Genomic DNA, 21,660 nt, shown 5'->3' with positions numbered 1-21,660 from the left:
GGTAATTCCTGAGTGCAGAGCTAGGAGTAAGCCCTGTGCATTGCCGGGTGTGACCCAAAAAGCAAAAAAAAAAAAAAAAAAAAAAAAAAAAATGTTTAGCAGAGCCAAACAATATTGAAAAAGAAGGAAACAATTAGAAAACACATACTTCCCAATTTTACAATTTTAAAACTTGCTGTAAATCAACACGCTATACTACTTTAATGAGAACAGCATATAGATCTACAGGAACCAGAGTTTGGGTTCAGGAATCACTGTCACTGTCATCCTGTTGCTCATCAATTTGCTCGAGTCGGCACCCATAACGTCGCCATTGTGAGACTTGTTGTTACTGTTTATGGCATATCCAATATGCCACAGGTAGCTTGCCAGGCTCTGTTGTGGGGGCGAGATACTCTCAGTAGCTTGCCAGACTCGCCGAGAGGGGTGGAGGAATCAAACCCGGGTCGGCCACGTGCAAAGCAAACACCCTACCCTCTGTGCTATCACTCCAGCCCAGAGTCCAGGAATAAACCTTTCTATATATGGTAATTGTTTTTTGACAACAGTACCAAGACAATTCAGTAAGGAAAAAACTTTGTTCCAACAAATGTCACTGTGTCAGCTGGATCTCTATATGTGAAAGAAAAAGAGGCTGAAGCATCACCTCATACTATATATCACTTAAAGTAAAAGTGGATCATTGGTGGGACTGGAGAGATAGTACAGTGTGTAGGATGCTTGTCTCACATACAGCTGACCTGGGTTAAATACCACCCCATAATTAAGGTCTCTTGAGCCCCACCAGGAGTGATCTCTGAGCATGATCCAAGAGTAAGCCCTGGGCACCACCACATGTGCTACCATTCTCCCTCAAAAACACCAAATTAAAAAATAGACCATTGGCAACAATATAAGGTATAAAACTCTAAGTCTTATTTAAAATGTTCATAAAACCAGGCCAGAAAAAATAGGCTAGAGTGCATGCCTTGCACACATAGAAGCCCTGGGTTCAATTCCTGGTACCACATGGTCTTCTGAGCACCATAGAGTTTCCCCCAAGCAAAGTCAAGAGTAGCCTCAAGATGTGGCCCAAAAACCAAAAAATAATTTTTTCCATAAAATGATTTATGGATATACAGTATATTGATATGACGGAATATATCAATTATAGTACACAAAATATAGTACATTGATATGATGAAATATTATTCAATAATAGTAAGGAGTGAAAGGGCCTAATTGACCCAGACTTGGTCCCTAGGACCCCAAATGGTTTCCAAAGTCCTGCCAGGAATGATCTTTCAGTGCAGAGCCAGAAGTAAGATGCAAGCACTGCTGGGTGTGGCCCCCAAACCAAATTCCCGCCCACCCCCACCCCCAAAACCTGCCAAAAAAAAAAAGGCACAATGACATACTGAGATATACAATATAGATGTCACTTTATAACACTGTGCAAGGAAGCCTGCCACGTTAAGTCACATACTGTTTGATTCTTTTCACATGTGCAGACTAAGCAAATCTATAGAGACAGAAAGTAACAGCGCTATCTAAAGCTGAGAAGAAGAGACTGATGTCTGGGGCAATGGAGAATGATTGGTAATGGGTCTGGGGTTGCTTTTTTGGAAGGGTTTGAAATATAATAAAATTAGATGATTGTGAGAGCAGTTACACAACCCTGTGAAATATGCTAAAGCTATGCACATTTTAAATGAGTGAATTGTATGGTGTAAGTGAATTAACATTTCGACATAGCTGTTAAGAATTTAACTTGGCTGGGGCTGGAGAGATAGCACAGCGGGTAGGGTGTTTTGCCTTGCACGCGACCGACCTGGGTTCGATCCCCAGCATCCCATATGGTCCCCTGAGCACCGCCAGGGATAATTCCTGAGTGCAGAGCCAGGAGTAACCCCTGTGCAGAGCCAGGTGTGACCCAAAAAGCAAAAAAAAAAAAAAAAAAAAAAATTTAACTTGGGATTGGGGATCAGTTACAGGGTTTGGGTTCATGTCTGGCATATTCCTGACCCCAATTCAACCCCCTGTACCACATGGGCCCCATCTCCATTCCCAGCATTGCTAGGTGTAGCATCAGAGTTGGCAGAAAATCGCAGAGAGTGGCCCAAGGTCTTCTGAATACACTATTTGCAAGGCCCGAAAGGAAAAAAAAAAATTGAGGAGAGCTGTTCTAGTAATAACATTTCGAATAATGGCTAAAAGACGAGACTGGGCATGGTCAGGGTGGTATGCCCATAGACATAATGGCTAAAAGAAAACTCACTGTTCTCACTTTGGGAGATCAAGATCAATTAGAATCAATAAATCAAAATTTATGAACTCAAGAAGAGTTGAACAGAAATGTTTATCTAATATTAGATAAATCTAAGCATTGAGAAGTATACATCTGTCATCTAGAAAAAACAAAATATTAAAATGCAAAAGATATAACACCTTTATTTTACTTGCTTATGAGTTACAAAAACAGGTTAGCTTTAATATTAAATTGGTTCTTTTATGTCAATTTAAATTTTTCACTTCTCTTTATCTTCTGACTAGCTACTGCTGCCATTAGAATAATATGAACCACAACAGTGAATAATGAGGCAAAGGTATTAGGAAAAAGTGAAACTGACAGACTTGCAACCACAAATACTCTTTAAGTGTATGTGTGGTGATGGTATAATATTATCAGTTTAATGCTGGAAAATATCGGCATCCCTTTATAAATATCCAATACAAATAATACTAAAAATAATTTGAGATTTAAAAATTTGAAGTTTGATGGCTCAAGATTTCTAGGTATAGCTCAGTGGTAGCATGCTTGCTTTAGCAGTAGCATGCATGCTTTCCAAGCATAGGGCTGCTAGTTTGGTCCCAAGTGCCATCCTAATAGAGATGCCCCTAAAATATGTGATCTCCAGTGTTCTATGGCCCAGCGTGTGTGAGCACTGCAACTAAAAAATGTGGGACTCCCATTCTTAATTGGTGAGCACCACAATCAAAAAGCTTGCAAGTAGTACACCAAATGTTACAAGCCCTGGCCCTCACAACAACAATATGAGGAGGAAAATAAAATTACTATTTTATAATTAAAAAACATTCTAAACCTTTTTTTTTAAAAAAAAGAAAAAGCCACACAAACCTTGGTGATCTGACCAAGCTGAAAAGGCATTAGATAATATAGTCCAAAAATGAAAGTCTATAAATGGCCTAGTCAGATAAGGTCATTAATAATTAAATTCACTTCTTTCCCCTTTGTCTTCTAGACAAGTAAATCAGCTTTGTTTCCAGGTTTTATGGCTCCAGAATTGTCTTACTGTCATAGAATTAGATAAAGTTTTTACTTGAACCCAATGTATTAGAAAAACAAAGGAAATTCTGTCCTCATTTTTAAAAAATTCCTTTGAAAAGTAAGCAAGTATCATGAGCTCATTTGCTATACTGGGCTGGAGTCATTAGAACAGAGGTTAGGGCGCTTGCCTTGCAGGCACTTGACCTGGGTTTGATCCCAGGCATCACATTTGGCCTCCCAAGCACTGCAGGAGTAATTTATGAACGAAAAACCATGAGCGAAGACCTGAGCACAGGCAAGTGTGGTCCCAAAACAAAAATAAAGACAAAAAAAACCATCTTTCAAGGAAGATGTCCCCCATATATTCAAGTTACATAAGAGAATGGAAGTAATTCAGCAGGAATCAAGAAGCAGAACAGCATCAAATAATGTAAAGAAACTTTAACAGTCAAGATCAGCTGGTATGGACTGTATTCTAGACTAAGGAGTCGGGTCAACTTTTGGGGAGCCATGAGGGAATAAAATAACATTTACTTAAAAAAATTATTCTGGCAATAAGAACTATCTAGCAAATGAGAACGTAGAGTTGTTGCAACTCTTTTGGAAAGCAGTAATAAGGACAAGAGTCAGGGGGCTGGGAGCAGGAAAATGATAGAAGTGCCCGAGGCGAGGAAGGCAGGAGAGACTGTGAGAAATCTAGGGCAGGGGGAAGTGAAGAGTCCGCTTTGGGTAACCATGGTAACTTCTAACTGTAACTGGGAAAGTCAGGAGATGATCTGATTTGGAAAGAAAGGTAAGGAGGCAGGTAAAAACTTATCAGAGCTGCAAGGATGGCTCAGTTGGCAGAATTTGTGTCTAGCATGCCCCCCACCCCGCACTGCCAGCTGCAGCTTTCAATTTGCCAAGTGCTCCTTGTTCCACAGCAGGGCTCTTCTGGAGATGGCGGTCAGGTTCTGCAGCAGACTTTCTCTGAGTTGCCCAGGCAAGATTCTGTATGTAACTCAGTTGCTGATGCATGCTTTTTGATGCATTTGCTTTGGTTTTGGTGGTGGCACCCTAAGAACACTCTTAAATTGTTCCCTTTTCCACCGTTTGGATACCAGCTCTCTCCAAGTTGAGAATAATTTCAGACATTGTAGTTGTCTCTCTAAAATTTATATTTGGTCCTCTTTAAATCTTTTTTTTAAATTGGGATTTCATATATGTTCAGTTATTTGACCATGTGTTTCATTACTGAATACATCACAAGTGCTTGATTGTTGTTGTTATTGTTCAACATCTAAAATCAGGATTAGTTTATATTGATTTTCTTTTGATAGTGGGTCATTCTGTTTTAATTCTTATTTTGATTAACAGTTTTGAACTGTACCTATATTACATAATATATTCTGAATCTCCACATTCTCATTTCTTACCTCTCTGGGTCTCTCATTATCTCCCTGACATCCTTCTCAGGGTATCAAGCTCAAGCTGGTTACATAGCTAGGCTATTTTATAATTGTTCACTAAAACACAACTTTTAAAAAGTCTCTCACCCCCTCCCCACAGCCACTGCAGTTGAATTTTGCTGTCTAGTTGTCTGGCACTCCCACACTGTACTGTGTTGGCTCCCATACTTACGGAGGAGTGCACACTTCACTGGCTGCACACACACTTGGCTGTGATGCCAGGGATCAATTTCAGTGATTTCTGGTTAGACTGGGGATCAAACTTGGGATCTCATGCCTGCACAAGGCAGGCAGGGATTCTACCACTGAGTCACATCCCCAAACACCATTTTTAACTTATCAACAAGTTGCAAGTGAATGCCACACCATCGTTTCAGTGATTTTTTTTTTTAACTTCATGCAAATAATGTACTGAAGTTTTTCAAAGACACAACTTCTGATTTTTTTCTCAATCATTCATTTTTCTTTTCCTTCTTATGGGTGGTGCTTGGCACTGCTCCTGAAGATGCTTTTCCTAGCAGTGCTCAGGCCAGTCAGTCCTGAACGTGAGGGCTCAGGGACCATGGGGAGCACTGAGAGCTCAGGCAGGCCCTTGTACAAGCAAGACCTGTGTTCTACCAAAGAATCAGATCCGTGGCCTCTGAAGTCATTAATTTTTGTCTTGTTATTTCTCTATGTTTTTGTTTTTTTTCCAGGTCATATCTGCAACGATCAGGAGTTACTCCTGGCTATGCATTTGGTAATCACTTTTGGCACTAAGGGGATGATGCAGGATGTCAGGGCTCAAACCCACTCTACCTGCTGTACTATTGCTCTGGCCTTGTTATTTCTCTTCATGCTGATCTTTTCTGTACTTTGAACACTATCACTGTCACTGTATCACTGTCATCCCGTTGCTCCTCGATCTGCTTGAGCGGGCACCAGTAACGTCACCATTGTGAGTCTTGTTACTGTTTTTGCTGTTTTTGGCATATCGATTACGCCATGGATAGCTTTCCAGGCTCTCCGAGAGAGGCGAAGAAATCGAACCCATGTAAGCCACGTGCAAGACAATGCCCTACCCTGCTGTGCTATCATTCTTATTTTAGTTTTATTCCCTATTATTTAACAATGAAATAGCATAGGTTCTTGCTTATCCTTTTGGTCTTAGATTAAACACAACTTTTTTAAAATTATTTTTTTATAGACCCACAAGCTTTCATGATTACGTTTCAGTCATAAAATGTTCGAGTACCCATCCCTCTGTCATACCATTTATCAACCTGTATTTTTTAATATATATCCTATCACAGCTGAATTCTATAAAACATTTTAAGAATACCAACTCTTCTTAAACTCTTTCCCCAAAATGAAAGAGGGGATATTCTCAAAATTACTGGACAAGACAATCATTACTCTGACCCAAAGACAAGTAAAGACAATAAGGCCTGAGAGATAATATAAAAGTTAAGGTGCTCGACTAGACTGTGGCTGATATACTGGCTCAAATCCCAGGACTGCATTTGGTCTCCTGAGCACTGCTAGGCAAGGCCTCTGAGCACAGAACCAGGTGTTGACCCAAAACAAAACAAAGAAAGTTATATGCCAATATTGTTAACAAACATAGACGTAAAAATTACTATCCAATAAAATACTGACAAAATGAATTCAACATCACGTTAAAGGATCCCTTTGAAGCATGAATATTTCAACTAACATAAATCAATAAATGTGATTCATCACATTAGAGGAATAGAATACACAAGTGCACACAATCATCTTAATAGATGCAGAAAAAAGCGTTTAAAAACATTCGATGCCCATGCATTATTTAGGGGGGAAAAAATCAACTCAACAAATCAGATCTGGCAAAAATAAAAGTATTTCAATATAATAAAAACCACAGCTGATACTACATTCAGTGGTAAAGAGCTGAAAAATTTGTTTGCTTTGGGGCTACATCTGACTGTGCTCAGGGCTTACTCCTGGTTCTGCACTCAGGAATTATTCCTGGAAGTGCTTGGGGGACCAGACAGGATGCCATGGATCAAACTTAGGTTGGCGACATGCCTACCCGCCATACTATCTCTCCAGCCCTAAGAGCTGAAACTTTTTACACTAAGATCAGATGTAAGATAGGGGAACCTATGATTAACAATCACTTTCAATATATTGGAATTCCTAGCCTGATCAATCAATCAAGAAAATCACAAAATGGCATATGAATTGAAAGGAAGAAGTAAAAGAAAGAACTAAGAGTATTTCTTTGCAGATCTTGAAGTATAAAGTTCTGAGATTCCAACAAAAACTGTTAGAACCAGTAAATTCAGCGCAGTTTCAGGACACAAGTACAGAAAAGTTTCTAAACATCAACAATACACTGTTTGAAACCAAATAAAACCACCTCATTTCGGAAAGAATAAAAAAAAATAGAAACAGATTTGTATTTAATTTTTAGGTTTTTTTTTTTGCTTTTTGGGTCACACCTGGCGACGCACAGGGGTCATTCCTGGCTCTGTACTCAGGAATTACTCCTGGCGGTGCTCAGGGGACCATATGGGATGATGGGAATCGAACCCGGGTCGGCCGCATGCGAGACAAACACCCTACCTGCTGTGCTATCACTCCAGCCCCTGTATTTAATTTTTAAAGGCTATTATTACTTCCTATTAGGTACTGTGCTTTATGGCAGTTTCCAAATTACTGCTTTATTGGTGCAGTACTACTGCCCACCCTCACCTCTGCCCCTCTGTCATCCCTGATCTTTCCTGCTGACACCAGAGCATGTTCCCGCTTGGGATTATTTTATCTGTTGCCTTATTTCTTTATACCCCATATGGACAAGATCAGGAATAAATTTAACCAACACATAAGAAAAAAATTTCACAATAAATACCAAATACTAATAATTGATTTAAAATATTGGAGGTACAAATAAATAGACTAGGTTTACAGATTAGAAACTTTTCTATTGAAAGTGTTTATAACTTTCTTTTTCTTTTTGCTTTTTTTTTGCTATTTTTTTAAAAGTGTTTATAACTTTTAAGTAAACTACAGATTCAATACAAGACTTAGTAAGATTTTGATGGCTGTTATTTATAGAAAAGAAAACTATCCTGATATTAGAATGAAATTACAAACCAGCCGAATAGTCAAATTTTGAGAAAGACAATGAAACAACAAAATCTACTTCCTAATTTCATGATAGTATAGAGCTATAGTAATTCAAATAGTATAATAGTAGCTTAAAAACAGATACATACCTCAAGAGAATAGAATTTTAAGAACCCAGAAAGAAAATGACATAAAGAACCAACTAACATTCACAAGGGAATCAAGAACACTCAGTGTAGAAAAGATAGTCTCTTTAACAAATGGTTTGGAAAGTTAGATATTAATAAAACATAAAATATAGTAAAAAATATAGTATTTTTTATAAATATAGTAAAGTTGAACTCTTATTCCACACCACTCATAAAAATTAACTTCAGATAGATTAAAGATCTAAATGTAAAATCTGAAACCATAAAAAAAAAAAAGTAAGCTCCTTTACACTGTGAGGTTAATAATTTTATGCATTTGACACTCAAAACACAAGCAACAAAGGCAAGCAAATTAAAAAAGTGGGACTACAGCAAATTAAAAAGCTTACACATAGTGAAAGAAACAAAATGAAAAGGCACCCTACAAAAAGGAAGAAAATATTTGCAAACCACTATCTGATAAACTTAGATTAATGTAAAAGTTTATATTGGAAAAAGTATGGGTTATTTAAATTAATTGAAAAAAAAAAACCCAAGAAAGAAAAGAAAGGAATATTACTAAATAAAAAAGGAAAACAAAATCAGGACTGGGGAGAGAGCTCACAGGAATTTCTCTGCATGCAGGAGGTCTGGGTTCGATTCCTAGAATGGTCTGGTTCCCTGAACAGTACAAAGCGGTGACCTGAGCACAAACTAGAAGTAAGTGAACTAGCACAGCTGGGTGTGGCCAAAACAAAACATGGGAAAACTTGCATGTTAAACAATCTGAAGTTGTTAATTTCCAGTTGACATCCAAACAACTGGAAATGCTCTCAGAAATAGTATAAAATTAGTCCTTAACACATACACAGGTAAATGCCTAAAACTGAGAAAAATTCCTAAATGGAAAATGACACTGATAATTTGAAAACAGAGGTTAACATCTTATAAGTATGTAAAAAATATTAACTTGACTAGGAATGAAGAAACATAAATTTTAAAGATATCACAATTTGCCTCTCAATTTATAAAGAGATGATGAATATTGAATGATGGTCAGATAGAACTAGAATATTTTTACACTATGTCAGTCTCCGACATAGTAGTAGCAGTAGTTAAGATGAAGCAAGTTTGCAATAGTTAGGGCCTGAAAAAAAGTGGCTTTATAATTATTATTAAAAATAATTTGATTTCTAGGACTCCTTCTCAGGTACTGTAAATGGAAATGAAAATTGGTAGCCATAATGGAAAGTATCATGGCGATTTCTCTAAAACTTAAGAACTGAAATTCCGGGTCTGGAGAGATAGCACAGCGGGTAGGGCGTTTGCCTTGCACGCGGCCAACCTGGGTTCAAATCCCAGCATCCCATATGGTCCCCTGAGCACGGCCAGGGGTAATTCCTGAGTGCAGAGCCAGGAGTAACCCCTGTGCATCGCCAGGTGTGACCCAAAAAGCAAAAAAAAAAAAAAAAAAAAAAAAAAAAAAAAAAGAACTGAAATTCCATATAATAATTTAATTATTCCACAACTGGATAGTTTTCTGTTTTTTGAGGGTGACATCCTGAGGTATGCTCAGGGCTTACTGTGCTCAGATGACCATGTACAGTGCCAGGGACTGAGCCAGGTTCAATGACATGCAAAGCAAGTTCCTTAACCTCTAGACTACTCTTGGGCCCAATGATTACTGAGTTTTTACATTTTGTGAAATATGAGATGTGCGTCCTCATGTTAACTGCATGGAATAGCCAAGCATTGAAAAGAAGCTAAGTACCCAACTACCAATGAGTGTTAAAGATGATTTGGTATACTACTCAGCTGTTTAAAACAAAAAAAGTGTCCTGCCATCAGCAACAATCTGGATGGATCAAGAGAGTATTAGGTTAAGTGAAATAAGTCAGACTAAGAAAGATAAAGATCATCATGATTTCTGTCATATTTTCAGTGAAAATCAATGAATAAAAATAAACTTTGACACCAATTAATGGCTAGTAAAAGTAAGGGAGAAGTGTGGAATTGAATCAGATAATAGATGTCAGTTTGCATAGCTAATGACAGAAGTGGACTTTCAGTGGTGAGAGTTCATTTTTAGTCGCATGCTAAAGTTTATATTAATGTTATAATGCAATGTTACTTCAATTCAATACAAAACTTAGCCCAGGGGTATATTTGGGATTTATAAGTATGGGAAATCTGAAAGACATTTTATAGGTTTAATTAGACTTCTCTGATTCTCTAATTTCTCTAGCTCAAAACAATCTAATTTGATCATTCTCTAATTTCTCTAATTCTGAAATGCATAAACAAGTATAAAAAATTAAAAGATATAAAACATTTTAACAGAATTCTTATTTTCCTAAAAATTTATTATCTCCAAAGTATAAATGAGAATTTCTACTCAGAAAGTTCACTCAATAATAAAACATTTTCCATTTAGAAACAGAGAAATTGACAGTTGCTAGCTATAAATTTGAAGATTTTTCAACAACTTACCACTGTCTTGAATCCAAGTTCCTAAGTTCTCTAAGTAGCTTTTCATTTTTCTTCAGGAGATGAAAGCTCCTCCTAAATGGAGAGATTTATAAACATTTTCATCACCTTTGCAGTGAACGATATGACAGTCCCGGAAATACTTTCCACTCTATGCATGCAACTCTTACACTTTTCTTGCCTTTTCATACTTCTAATACAAAGGAGAACAGACCCTAAAAAAAATGTAAAGAATAGATGTCATTATTCCTACCCAGGCCCTAATGTATTTTTGCTAGTGGAATATTGTCTATTGGCCACTTCAGATTTTCCTTGCAGATGTTATTAGCTTTCCAAACTCATGTCCAGAAAATGGATAAAATTATTTGTAGATTTCCTAAGAGTTTCAGAAAATGTGTTCCTCATGAGAAATAAAATATTCACACAAAATCTAAATGAATGCCAGATAAGCATGTGCAATCCAAATGACAAAGCAGCTTTCTTTCTTTTATATTATATGTAGCTACTACACTATGATGTAATGTATAAATTTCACGTTTCTATAGGTACTAAATACGTACAGATTACATAGAAAGTCACTGTTTGCTGTACTCAAATGTAACTTCCTTTTTCTTGAAACAATGTATGTTATCACTGCACAATAAAAGAGAGCAGAATGCATATGTGAGTGGCAGTGTCTGTCTGGGACACAACATACAGCAAATCTTATTCCTGATTCCACATGGCATTCCTGTGAGACAGAGGTGTAAGAGCTTAAGTCAAATAAGATAATAAACGCAAGACAGGGAAGCAAAATTCCATCTCAATATTTCACATGCAAATCTCAGTTAATAGTTTTTATTAGACCACTGATATCTGAGCTCTCTTATTATAAATTGAAAAAGAATAATACTTGTTTTATTTCTGACAACCTTCAGGACCTTAGAAATTTTCACAATAAATATATATTAATAATGCTTTACATTAGAATACAAATTTAGTATTTATGCATTATCAAATTTGAACCTCACTACTACTGGGTTGCGAATTATTTCCTAATTTGGCAGACTACGCAAGTCTCAAATGCAAAGTGACTTTAACCTAGGTGTACTGGTATAAGTTCAATACCTTTTCATTTAATTCCTAACTTAAATGTATTTATTGCAAGTTTTTATTGAGACCTGCATGCGTACCATGAAGAATGAAATCTACATTCCTTTCTTTAGGGTACATTAATTCCTTATATAACTAAACCTTGAGTTAATTTTTCTGATATTAACAATAAATGATCATACTGTTTGATAAAAAAAAAAAAACCTGCCAGACTGCCACCAGTTTCTAATAAAGAGCTTCTAAAAGGCTTATAACGTCCTGAATGATGGGGGGTACAGGGGCATCTTACACAGAGTGCTTAAACCCCTGGCACTTCCTGGCTAACAGAATGTTTTTTGTCATAAGGATATACTCTCAGGGGGTTCCTGGCCAGTGGGGATAGGGTCTGGTCACCAGAAAACAAGTTATGGTTAGAAGCTTAGAACTTTTAAGACCCACACCCATCCTTGGGAGAGGGAAGAAGGCTGGAGACTGAGTGCCATGATAAAGCTCTTATAAAAGAGTTCTAAGAGCTTCCAGGTTGGGTGATACTGTCAGCATGTGGGGAAGGTGGTACATGCCAACACCATGGGGATAGGAGCTCTAGCTCTTACCAGATACATCTTTTCATTTGGCTATTTAGTGCTTCCTTTATCTATTCTTTATACTATCCTTTAACTGTCCTTTATACTGAACTGGCAAAAGGAAATTAATGTTTTTTTTTGTGTCATATAATTACTGACCTAAGAACAGGCTTATAGGAAACCCCTGATTTATTACCCGTGAGTCAAAGTATGGGGTGTTTGTACATGCAACTGGCATTGGCTATTGGAAGCAGTCTTGTGCAAGTGAGACCTAAAAATGTGCATGAATTACAGATAGTGTCAGAGTTATCTGATACAGAAAACCCACACACTTGGTGTCAGAAGTACTGTAAGAACAGTTTTTCTATTTGCTTATGTAAAGGTTGGGGGGAAAAAGACTTTTTCCAATTACATGACTAGTTCTACTGGTCACTATGACAAAGTCAACAGTTATCTGACTAAATCTTCATGACTTAGTCATCTCTGAAAACAAACAAAACCAAAGTACACATACACTAAAGACTAAGCAATAGTCACTGAACTAGTACATAAAACTTAGTGAGAAAACAGACTAAAACATTAGATGGGAAGATGAGCAACCTGGGACCAGGAGATAGCACATGTTTGTGCAAAGTCGACCCTAGTTTGATACCGGCATTGCACACCCCTCTCAGCCTTACCAGGTGCAGCCTGATGGGCCCTGGCATTGCCAGAGGAGAACTGAAGGTTTCCAGCAACTTGGGGCTGGGACAGTACCGCATCCTCGGGTCCTCACAGTGAGCTGTCTGACCTGGTTGGCTGCATATCTCTAGGAGTGGCCCCCAGAGTCCATAAACACAGCTTGGGAGTCCCTCCCTCACCGCATCTCATTCCACCCCTCATATAAAAGATGAGTAATTCTAGTATAATTTCCCCCTCTTTTATTCTTACCTTTTGTCCCAGGAATTCATTCCCAATATACTAAGCAGCAATCTGCAATAATAAAACGCTGACTGAGGCTTTTGAGGTGTGGGTTCATCTTGTTCCACAGCTTTCATATTTAAGTCATTAAAATGTTTCTCAACAAATTCTTTTTCCTCTGTATGCTGCTTAAGTATAGCATTAATAACATCATTTTCCTGTTTTTCTGATATGCACACAGGTTGTGGAGCAGGAATATTAAGTGAGATTCCAGTTCTCTGTAAGCATTCAGGACTGGTTATACCTAGATACTGCAAAAGTTCATCAAGAACATCTTCTTCATCTCTTATTGTATCCCAAGTTGGTACAGTTTCTCTAAGTCTTCTTTTAAACTGGAGAGAAATTCCATCTTTCACTGTTATATCTTCTAAGCATTCATTAGATGTAGGAAGCTCTTCAGGCTTCTCTTGGCGGGCCAAAGAAAGTATGAGAGATGTAGGTTCTGACAAGCCACTTACAGGAGGTGGTCCATACAGGATAGCAGAATCCCATGAATATTTTCCAGAGAGATCACGAACTATGATTCTGACATTTGAGTTGGCTGATGCAAGGCCAGCAGATAAGCCTCCTCCAGGCATGTTATCTTCTGATCTAATCTGGATACAGGACACTAAAGTGGTATTGTTCAACACAAAGAACTGGATATTTGGACTTTCAAAGAGTTCAGGAGAAAGTTCAGTACTTTCACTGTAGTGATTGTCATGATTTTCACACACCTGACTGGTTAACATAGCAGGACCACCACTCATTGGATAATGTCCCAAGTGATTTACCAGATGTGTAATAACAGTGCGCGCAGCTATAGAGATCAATCCTTGTTGCATTTGAGTTTTCACTAGAAATAAAAATTACAAGTGAATGGGAATACTGTTTTCTAGGAAGTCACAAAGCAATAAAATAAGACAGCAAATGGTGATTTCATTACATTAACAAAATCACTCTAAAATACTTGAGTAAGTACTCCTATTTCTATACTACAGGAATGATGAAATAATAAAAAAGGAAACTGTTCTCTGGTAAAGTTTTATTTTAACTAAAGACCTTTTTGAAAATTTCTATTATGGATTCATAATTTGGGAGTGTTATGACATACATGATGGAACAGATTTGAAAATTCCCTGATGATCTAAATACTAACTACATAAAGTAAACTCCCTAATTTTAACTGTACAATATGTGAGAAAAGAAAAGAAAGCGAGGGCTGGAGCAATAGCACAGCGGGTAGGGCGTTTGCCTTGAACGCGGCCGACCCGGGTTCGATTCCCAGCATCCCATATGGTCCCCTGAGCACCGCCAGGGGTGATTCCTGAGTGCAGAGCCAGGAGTAACCCCTGTGCATCAGCGGGAGTGATCCAAAAAGAAAAAAAAAAGAAAAGAAAAGAAAAGAAAGCGAGTGAACATAGATCATAGATTCAAAGAACATAAAGCCCTCCCTCATAAACAACTCGTTTGAAAGTTCTTACTATACAGATTGGAATCCCATGAAATCCAAATGATAAATATATCTTATGAGAAGACTCAAAAATAGCTGTAGCAGGTCTAAAATGCAATATAATTATGGTTTTTACGGTAACATAAGTGGTTCAGAGAAAGTGATCTTTCCCTAAATGTAGAGTCAAGACTGATTTAAATAGTGACTCAATAAAGAAAGTATATGTCAAGTAAACATTATTTTAAATAAAACACATTTTATGGCCTGCTAAAGTGTTACAATATTCTGTGGTTTCTCCATGAGTCAACATGGTCTGGTTTGAGCTGTTGTGTATAAGAACTTTTCATCCGTAAGCACAATAAAGAAAACAAATAGATAAAAAGCACATCCTTATAGTTAACTTTAAAACTCATAGGCAGGTTGAAGAGAGCTCAATGGTGTGGAGTGTGTGCTATGGATGTAGGGGGCCTGGGATTCGATTCCTGGCACCTCGGGTCTCCTGAGTACTGAGAAGCAGCCCCCTGAATACCAGAGCTTGGAAAAGCCACTGAGCATTATGGGGTATGGCCAAACACCAAAACCAAGCCAAACAAGTAAAACTCACAAGGGTAAGAAAAAGAAATCAAGAACATAGTAGTACAATTACAGACTAAAAAGATAAAGTACCTAAAGTAAGATCTCAAGGAGTAGGGAGGGAGAGAAAGGAGGGGAGAGACACAGGAGGGGAACACAGAACAAAGGGAAGTGGAGAGAGACAAAAACTTGTCAAGCCTCTCCCAAAGGCTGCCAGAGAGACACTAAGCAGGGCAGCTGTGGAAACCAGTTCTGGAATGTGAGTTCTCAGAAGGAGGGGGCAATCTGGTGACGGCTTGATAATGTTTTTCTAGGAGGCAGGATGGTTGTCATTGGTAAAGAAAACTCACGTTTAGATGTATGTATGAGTGTTTTATGGTGTTCTTAATTACCGACACAATTACAGAGTGACTGTGTCTCTATACTATATCACAGTCACAGAGTGACCTGAGTTGAATACTGTCATATTCTAAAATACAATCACTTGGGAATATTATGACATACATGCCAGAAGAGATTTGAAAATTCCCTGATGATCAAAACACTAACTACATAAAATAAATTCTCTAATTTTAAATGTACAATATGTGATAAATACTGATAATTCTATAGAAACATGTGACCATTAACAATCAATAGACAATATTCCCACATAAAAGAGTATAAATTTTATCCTTTTATCATTAAATCCAACTTCAAAAAAATTTAGGAGACTAGTTCATGTACTGTAAGAGAATAAAACATATGATCTTAAGAACAAAAAAGCACCTATTCAGAAAGATATATGCACACCTACGTTCACTGTAGAGCTATTTACAATAGGCAAGATCTGGCAAAACTCAAGTTTGCCCAGCAACAGATAAGTGGATATACAAAGTATAAAGAAATACTTCACGTTTCTCCTATGAAACCAAATGGGATCACAGAAGTTAAGAGGATTGTCTACCAAAGGTGACTTCACACCAGGGTTGATCTTTTGCTTCTGAGCTCAGCGTTATTTCTGTCTTGACCACAAGTCTAATGTTCAAATTGTCCTCTCACGTTCAACCATGACATGCAGAAATAGTGAATTAAAATTTTTTTCTGTGTATATCAACTTAATTTTTTTATTATTGAATCACTGTGAGATAGTTACAAAGTTTTCATGTTTGAGTTTCAGTCATACAATGATTGAACACTGATCCCTCCACCAGTGTACATTTTTCACCATCCATGTCCCCAATATTCCTCTTACCACCCCTTGCCTCTATGGCAGACCATTTCCTGATTACTCTCTCTTACTTCTGGGCCTTATGGTTTGCAATACAGATACTGACAGGCCATCATGTTTGGTCCTTTACCTACTTTCAGTACACATCTCCCATCCCAAACGATCCCTCCAACTATCATTGACTTAATGATCCCTTCTCTATCCCAGTTGCCTTCTCCCTCAGCTCATGAGGCAGGCTTTCAAGCACAAAGCAATCTTCCTTGCCCTTGTATGTGTATAGTAACTTTAAAGTAAGTATTATTTTGGGCCAAAGAGATAGTACAGCGGGAAGGACATTTGTCTCGCATGCTTCTGAGCCAGGTTTTATCCCTGGCACCATATATAGGTCTTGAGCCAGGAGCGATCCCTGAGTTCCGAGCCTGGAGTGAGACTTGATCATGGATGAGGCTGACACTCAAGGCCAGTAGATACAAGGGCCAGGGGGATTGCCCCATAGCTGGAAGACTGCTTCAGGAGCGGAGGGGAGAAGGCAGATGGAATAGAGAAGGGATCACTAAGAAAATGATGGCTGGAGGAACCAGTTGGGATGGGAGATGCATGCCGAAAGTAGATAATGGACCACACATGATGACCTCTCAGTGTCTGTGTTGCAAGCAAAAGTAGATATAGAGTATGGGGAATATTGTCTGCCATGGAGGCAGGGGGAGGGTGGGAAAGGTGGGCTATACCCGGGATATTGGTGATGGGGAATGTGCACTGGTGGAGGGATGGGTTTTTGATCATTGTGTGATTGTAACCCAAACATGAAAGCTTGTAACTATCTCACGGTGATTCAATAAAATTTAAAAAAATTAAAAAAAAAAAGACTTGGTCATGGATGGGTGTGGCCTCCAAACAAAACATAAAACAAATAAAATATCATTCATCACACATTACTAAATAAGTGACTGAGACGCATTAAGACTAAACCACTTTTTAGGGGCTGGAGCAATAGCACATCGGGTAGGGCATTTGCCTTACATGCAGCAGACCAGGGTTCGATTTCCAGCATCTCATATGGTCCCCCGAGCACTGCCAGGAGTGATTTCTGAGAGCATGAGCCAGGAAAAACCCCTGTGCATGATCAGGTGTGACCCAAAAAGAAAAAAAAAAGAAAAAGAAAAGACTAAACCACTTTATTTATTTATTTATTTATTTTGCTGTTTGGGTCACACCCAGTGATGCACAGGGGTTACTCCTGGTTCTGCTCTCAGGAATTACTCCTGGCGGTGCTCAGGGGACCATATGGGATGCTGGGAATCGAAAGCCGGTCACCTGCGTGCAAGGCAAACGCCCTACCCTCTGTGCTATCACTCCAGCCCCAAGACTAAACCACTTTTTAAATGACAAAATTACAGTTGAAGATTAAAGAAAAATCAGATATTAAAAACATTCTGGTATTTATCTTCCCCTTTCTTAGAAGGAGGAGGGCTCTCTATGCAGTGGTGAGAACCATGGGCCAGCTTTGGCATTACCATTGCTGGGAACCACCAGGCCTGACGGACCATACAGTGCCGGGGATTGAACCTGGGCCTCAAAATGCAAGTCATGTGCTCTGCTACTTTAGGCCATCTTATTAGCTCCCCTTCTACCACTTTTTTTCCTTTAGATGATAAAGTGAAGTAGGTGACTCATTCTAAGCAGTGAATCTTTTCTTTGCGGAGCCTGTCTGAAGAAGGGGAAAAGTGTCATCTACAGAAACAGAGACAGAAAAGAGAAATTCTTAACTTTGTTTCTGGCTTATTCCATGATCATGGACAAATCACAGAAAATCCCTTAAATTCCATTTTTCCCTAAGAGACTTTTGTTAAGATGAATCAAAAACTCAGATATAACTGGGTATCACAGAAACAATATAGGTTTTATAAGGTCCTTTTCAACTTGATTCAAATAATTGCAAGAATAAGCCAGTCTTCTTCCTAACACTTAAGCCCCTAAGTCCAGATTCCAGTTCATCTCTTCCAAGAGGGAGAGCAGGAATTCAGTTCACATAAGCTTGTTCACAATCTGTTATAATTAACAGCACAATTTAAAATATTAGCACTGTAGCACTGTTGTCCTATTGTTCAATTCGTTCGAGCGGGCACCAATGTCTCCATTATGAGACTTATTGTTACTGTTTTTGGCATATTGAATACGCCATGGGGAGCTTGCCAGGTTCTGCCGTGCGGGCAGGATACTCTCGGTAGCTTGCCAGGCTCTTTGAGAGGGACGGAGGAATTGAACCCGGGTTGGCCGTGTGCAAAGTAAATACCCTACCCACTGTGCGATTGCACCAGTCCTTTTGTGTCAAAATTTAAAATATTAACACTGAAAATATGCAAACATAAATGTAGATTTTACGTGTAGTTAAAATCATTTTTCCTGAGTCTGAGTGAGAGTACAGTGGGTATGGAGCTTGCATTGAACAAGGCTGACCTGGATTCAATCCCTGGTACCTCATTTAGTCTCCATAGTGCTACCAGGATGCCAGGACTGAATCCTAAGTGCAGAGTCAGAAGTAACCCCTGAGCACTGCTAGGCAATCCCCAAGTCCCCCAAATAATTTTTCCTAAACTCTCTATATTCAGAATATTATGTAAATATAAAAGAATAAAAATATTTTAGTTTATTAATTGTGCTGTTAAATTAATTTTTTAGCTATAACCCAAAGAACATCTCTCTCTTCCATACATCTCTTTAGATATAGGAAAATATATAAAATTCTCATTTGAAAATTCAAAATGAAATTAGAAAAAAACAGCTTTGTGTCAAAATGTAAAATGAAGATATCAATGCTTCTAAGGCTTTGTGTAACTAGCATTCATTTAAATAAGTCTATTCAAGGTTGTCTTTTGAGATTGTCAGATTAAACAAACCCTACAGCATTTGCAGCAAACCCATAATTACAGATTATTATGTCATACAAAAGCAGCAAGACATAAAAAGCTGCTGCAATTCATTGCACTGTAATAGAACATGCAGAGGAAGTTAATTTTGGCAAATGCTTTAAATATTAGCTTTGCATAATATGTATAGGTGAAACTATAATTAGGACAGAATGAATCCTTTGGAGCCTCCTTTCACTCTGACCCAGCAAATGATGACTTTTTTGCTAATAAGACTACTGCCATTTGACAAAAAGCCAACTTCACTACCTTGCTTTATTCTTTAGTAAATTTAATAATTATAGTTACTCCTGCCAATAGTTCTCAAATAAGACTTGTTCAATCCAATACTGAGCTTATTAGGGACAATCTATGTTTAGAAATCTTTGGCCAAAAAAGTACTTGAAGATGATGAAGCATGCCTGAGACAAGGGCACAGTGATTAGTCATTTTCATCATATTAAAAACAAAACAAAACAAAACAAAACCATAGCATGTAGTTACTATAAACCACAGAATTGCCTGTTGTCATTTCACAGCTGTTCTTAAAAGGTTCGACATTTATCTGATCCTCAATACTTTGAAGAAAGTCCAAAAGGAACAACTTAATACATTTAGAGAAAATAGTACTTGACATAGTATCAATCAGAAAGCTCATCAATTTAGATAAAAAGCTCACCAATTATCTTTTATTACTATTATTATTATTAATGGTGAGTCACTGTGGGGTACAGTTACATACTTACAAACTTTTGTGTTTGCGTTTCAGTCATACAATGATCAAGTACCCATCCCTCCACCAGTGCCCGTTCTCCACCACCAATGATTCTAGCATCCCTCCCCCCACCCCCATCCCAACCCCCCACCCCACCCTGCCTGAGACAGGGCATTCTCTTTTGTTCTCTCTCTCTCCTTTTCACCAATTATCTTTTTCTTTGCTTCTTTAATGGTGCTTGATAATGGTTCAATTAATTTTGCATATAATAAAAATTTGCCTCCTTCTTTTACTATTTAATAAATACACTATATTTTCTGGAATCAAACATTATCATTTATGCTCTTAAAAGTACAAAAAACTTATTTATCTTGTTTTTAAGTAAAATAAATACAATTATACTCTGCCAAATCTAAAACATACTAAGTCACTGCTGAGAATGATTCCTGAGCTGACCCATGTCTCAATATAGTTGAGGACAGCCCAGTACACTATATTCCCTTACACTTGAGCTATAATTTCATTTTATATTTCTACTTCACCTTATGGTTAACCCAAGTCCTAACCCTATTTCCTCAGTGTGTAACTTCATATTTTTTCACTTGCATACTACTTCATCAACTCATTATGGACACATTCCAGATATTTCAATAATTTTAAACAATAAAACCTTTAAAAAAGTACAAACTTGTACTTAATAGCTTACTCTTTAACCATAACCCCCAGTTAAAGTGATCTGCCAATTTTCTCCTGTGAAGTTTTTGGAATGGTTCTTTTTGTTGTTGTTGTTGCTATTGTTGTTTGCTTTTTAGGCTGCACCCAGCGATGCACAGGAGTTACTCCTGGCTCTGCACTCAGGAATTACTCCTGGCAGTGCTCGGGGGACCATACAGGATGCTAGGAATTGTACCCGGGTCAGCCGTGTGCAAGGCAAATGCCCTACCCGCTGTGTTATCGCTCCAGGCCCTTGGAAGGGTTCTTTGAATGGGATAGGAGAGAAGTGGATTAATATTCGAGGCATTTATCCTGCTACAGCTATACTTTCAAAGGTATTTTAAAAATTGGGATTCTTCATAAAATTTATGATTTACCACTGTGGGCAGGAGAGATAGTATAGCATGTAGGGAATTTGCTTTGCATGTGGCCAGCCCAGGTTCAATCCCTAGCACCCCAAATGGTCCTCCGACCACTGCCAGAAGTGATACCAGAGTGCAGCGCCAGGAGTCAGCTGTGAGCATCACTGGGTGTGGTATCCAAACAAAACAAAACAAAACAAACAAAACAAAACAAGCAAAAAGGAGGTTTTACAACTTAAAAATCTTGTTTTATAAACTGCTGTCCAGGGGCCGGAAAAATAGTACAGCGGGTAGGGAGTTTGCCTTGCACACAGCTGACACAGGTTCAATCCTCAGCACTACATATGGTCCCCTCAGCCTGCCAGTAGTGATCTCTGAGCACAGAGCCAAGAGTAAACCCTGTTAACCTCTCTAAAATCAATGAGCAAACTTTTTCTGTAACAGACAGGTGGAAAAAAGTGTCCTCTGGACCACAAGCCTCTGTTGCAACTATTCAAAAGATTCCTGTTACACAAATTTGTGACAGTAAACAGCATGGATAAAAACTTAAAGCAAGAGGTGGTAAGCATGGGTCATAATTTGTCAGCTGCTGTAAAATAGTATTGCCAAAGAGTTCTTAATACTAAATTTATCATGTATACCAACCTCCTTAAAACCCTTCAACAAACTGGTAGGTTTTTCTGGGCTACTTGGAAGTCTTAAATAAATT

The 21,660-nt window shown here is 38.1% G+C and overlaps 1 protein-coding gene across 6 annotated transcripts in view; it reads right to left on the bottom strand.

The window, feature by feature from the left end:
• RALGAPA1 (Ral GTPase activating protein catalytic subunit alpha 1) overlaps window positions 1-21,660 on the bottom strand; it is a 211,789-nt gene that overhangs the window by 58,192 nt on the left and 131,937 nt on the right. For all 6 annotated transcript variants that reach the window (XM_055130478.1, XM_055130481.1, XM_055130482.1 and 3 more), the window contains 2 exons: window positions 13,010-13,874; window positions 10,428-10,499 (listed from right to left, as the gene is read on the bottom strand). In XM_055130478.1, the coding sequence (XP_054986453.1) occupies window positions 10,428-10,499; window positions 13,010-13,874 (937 nt within the window). The remainder of the gene's footprint in view (window positions 1-10,427; window positions 10,500-13,009; window positions 13,875-21,660) is intronic.

This window comes from Sorex araneus, chromosome 3 (genome assembly GCF_027595985.1).
Source record: "Sorex araneus isolate mSorAra2 chromosome 3, mSorAra2.pri, whole genome shotgun sequence".
NCBI classification, from domain to species: domain Eukaryota; kingdom Metazoa; phylum Chordata; class Mammalia; order Eulipotyphla; family Soricidae; genus Sorex; species Sorex araneus.
This window is presented reverse-complemented; position numbering and strand designations above follow the sequence as displayed.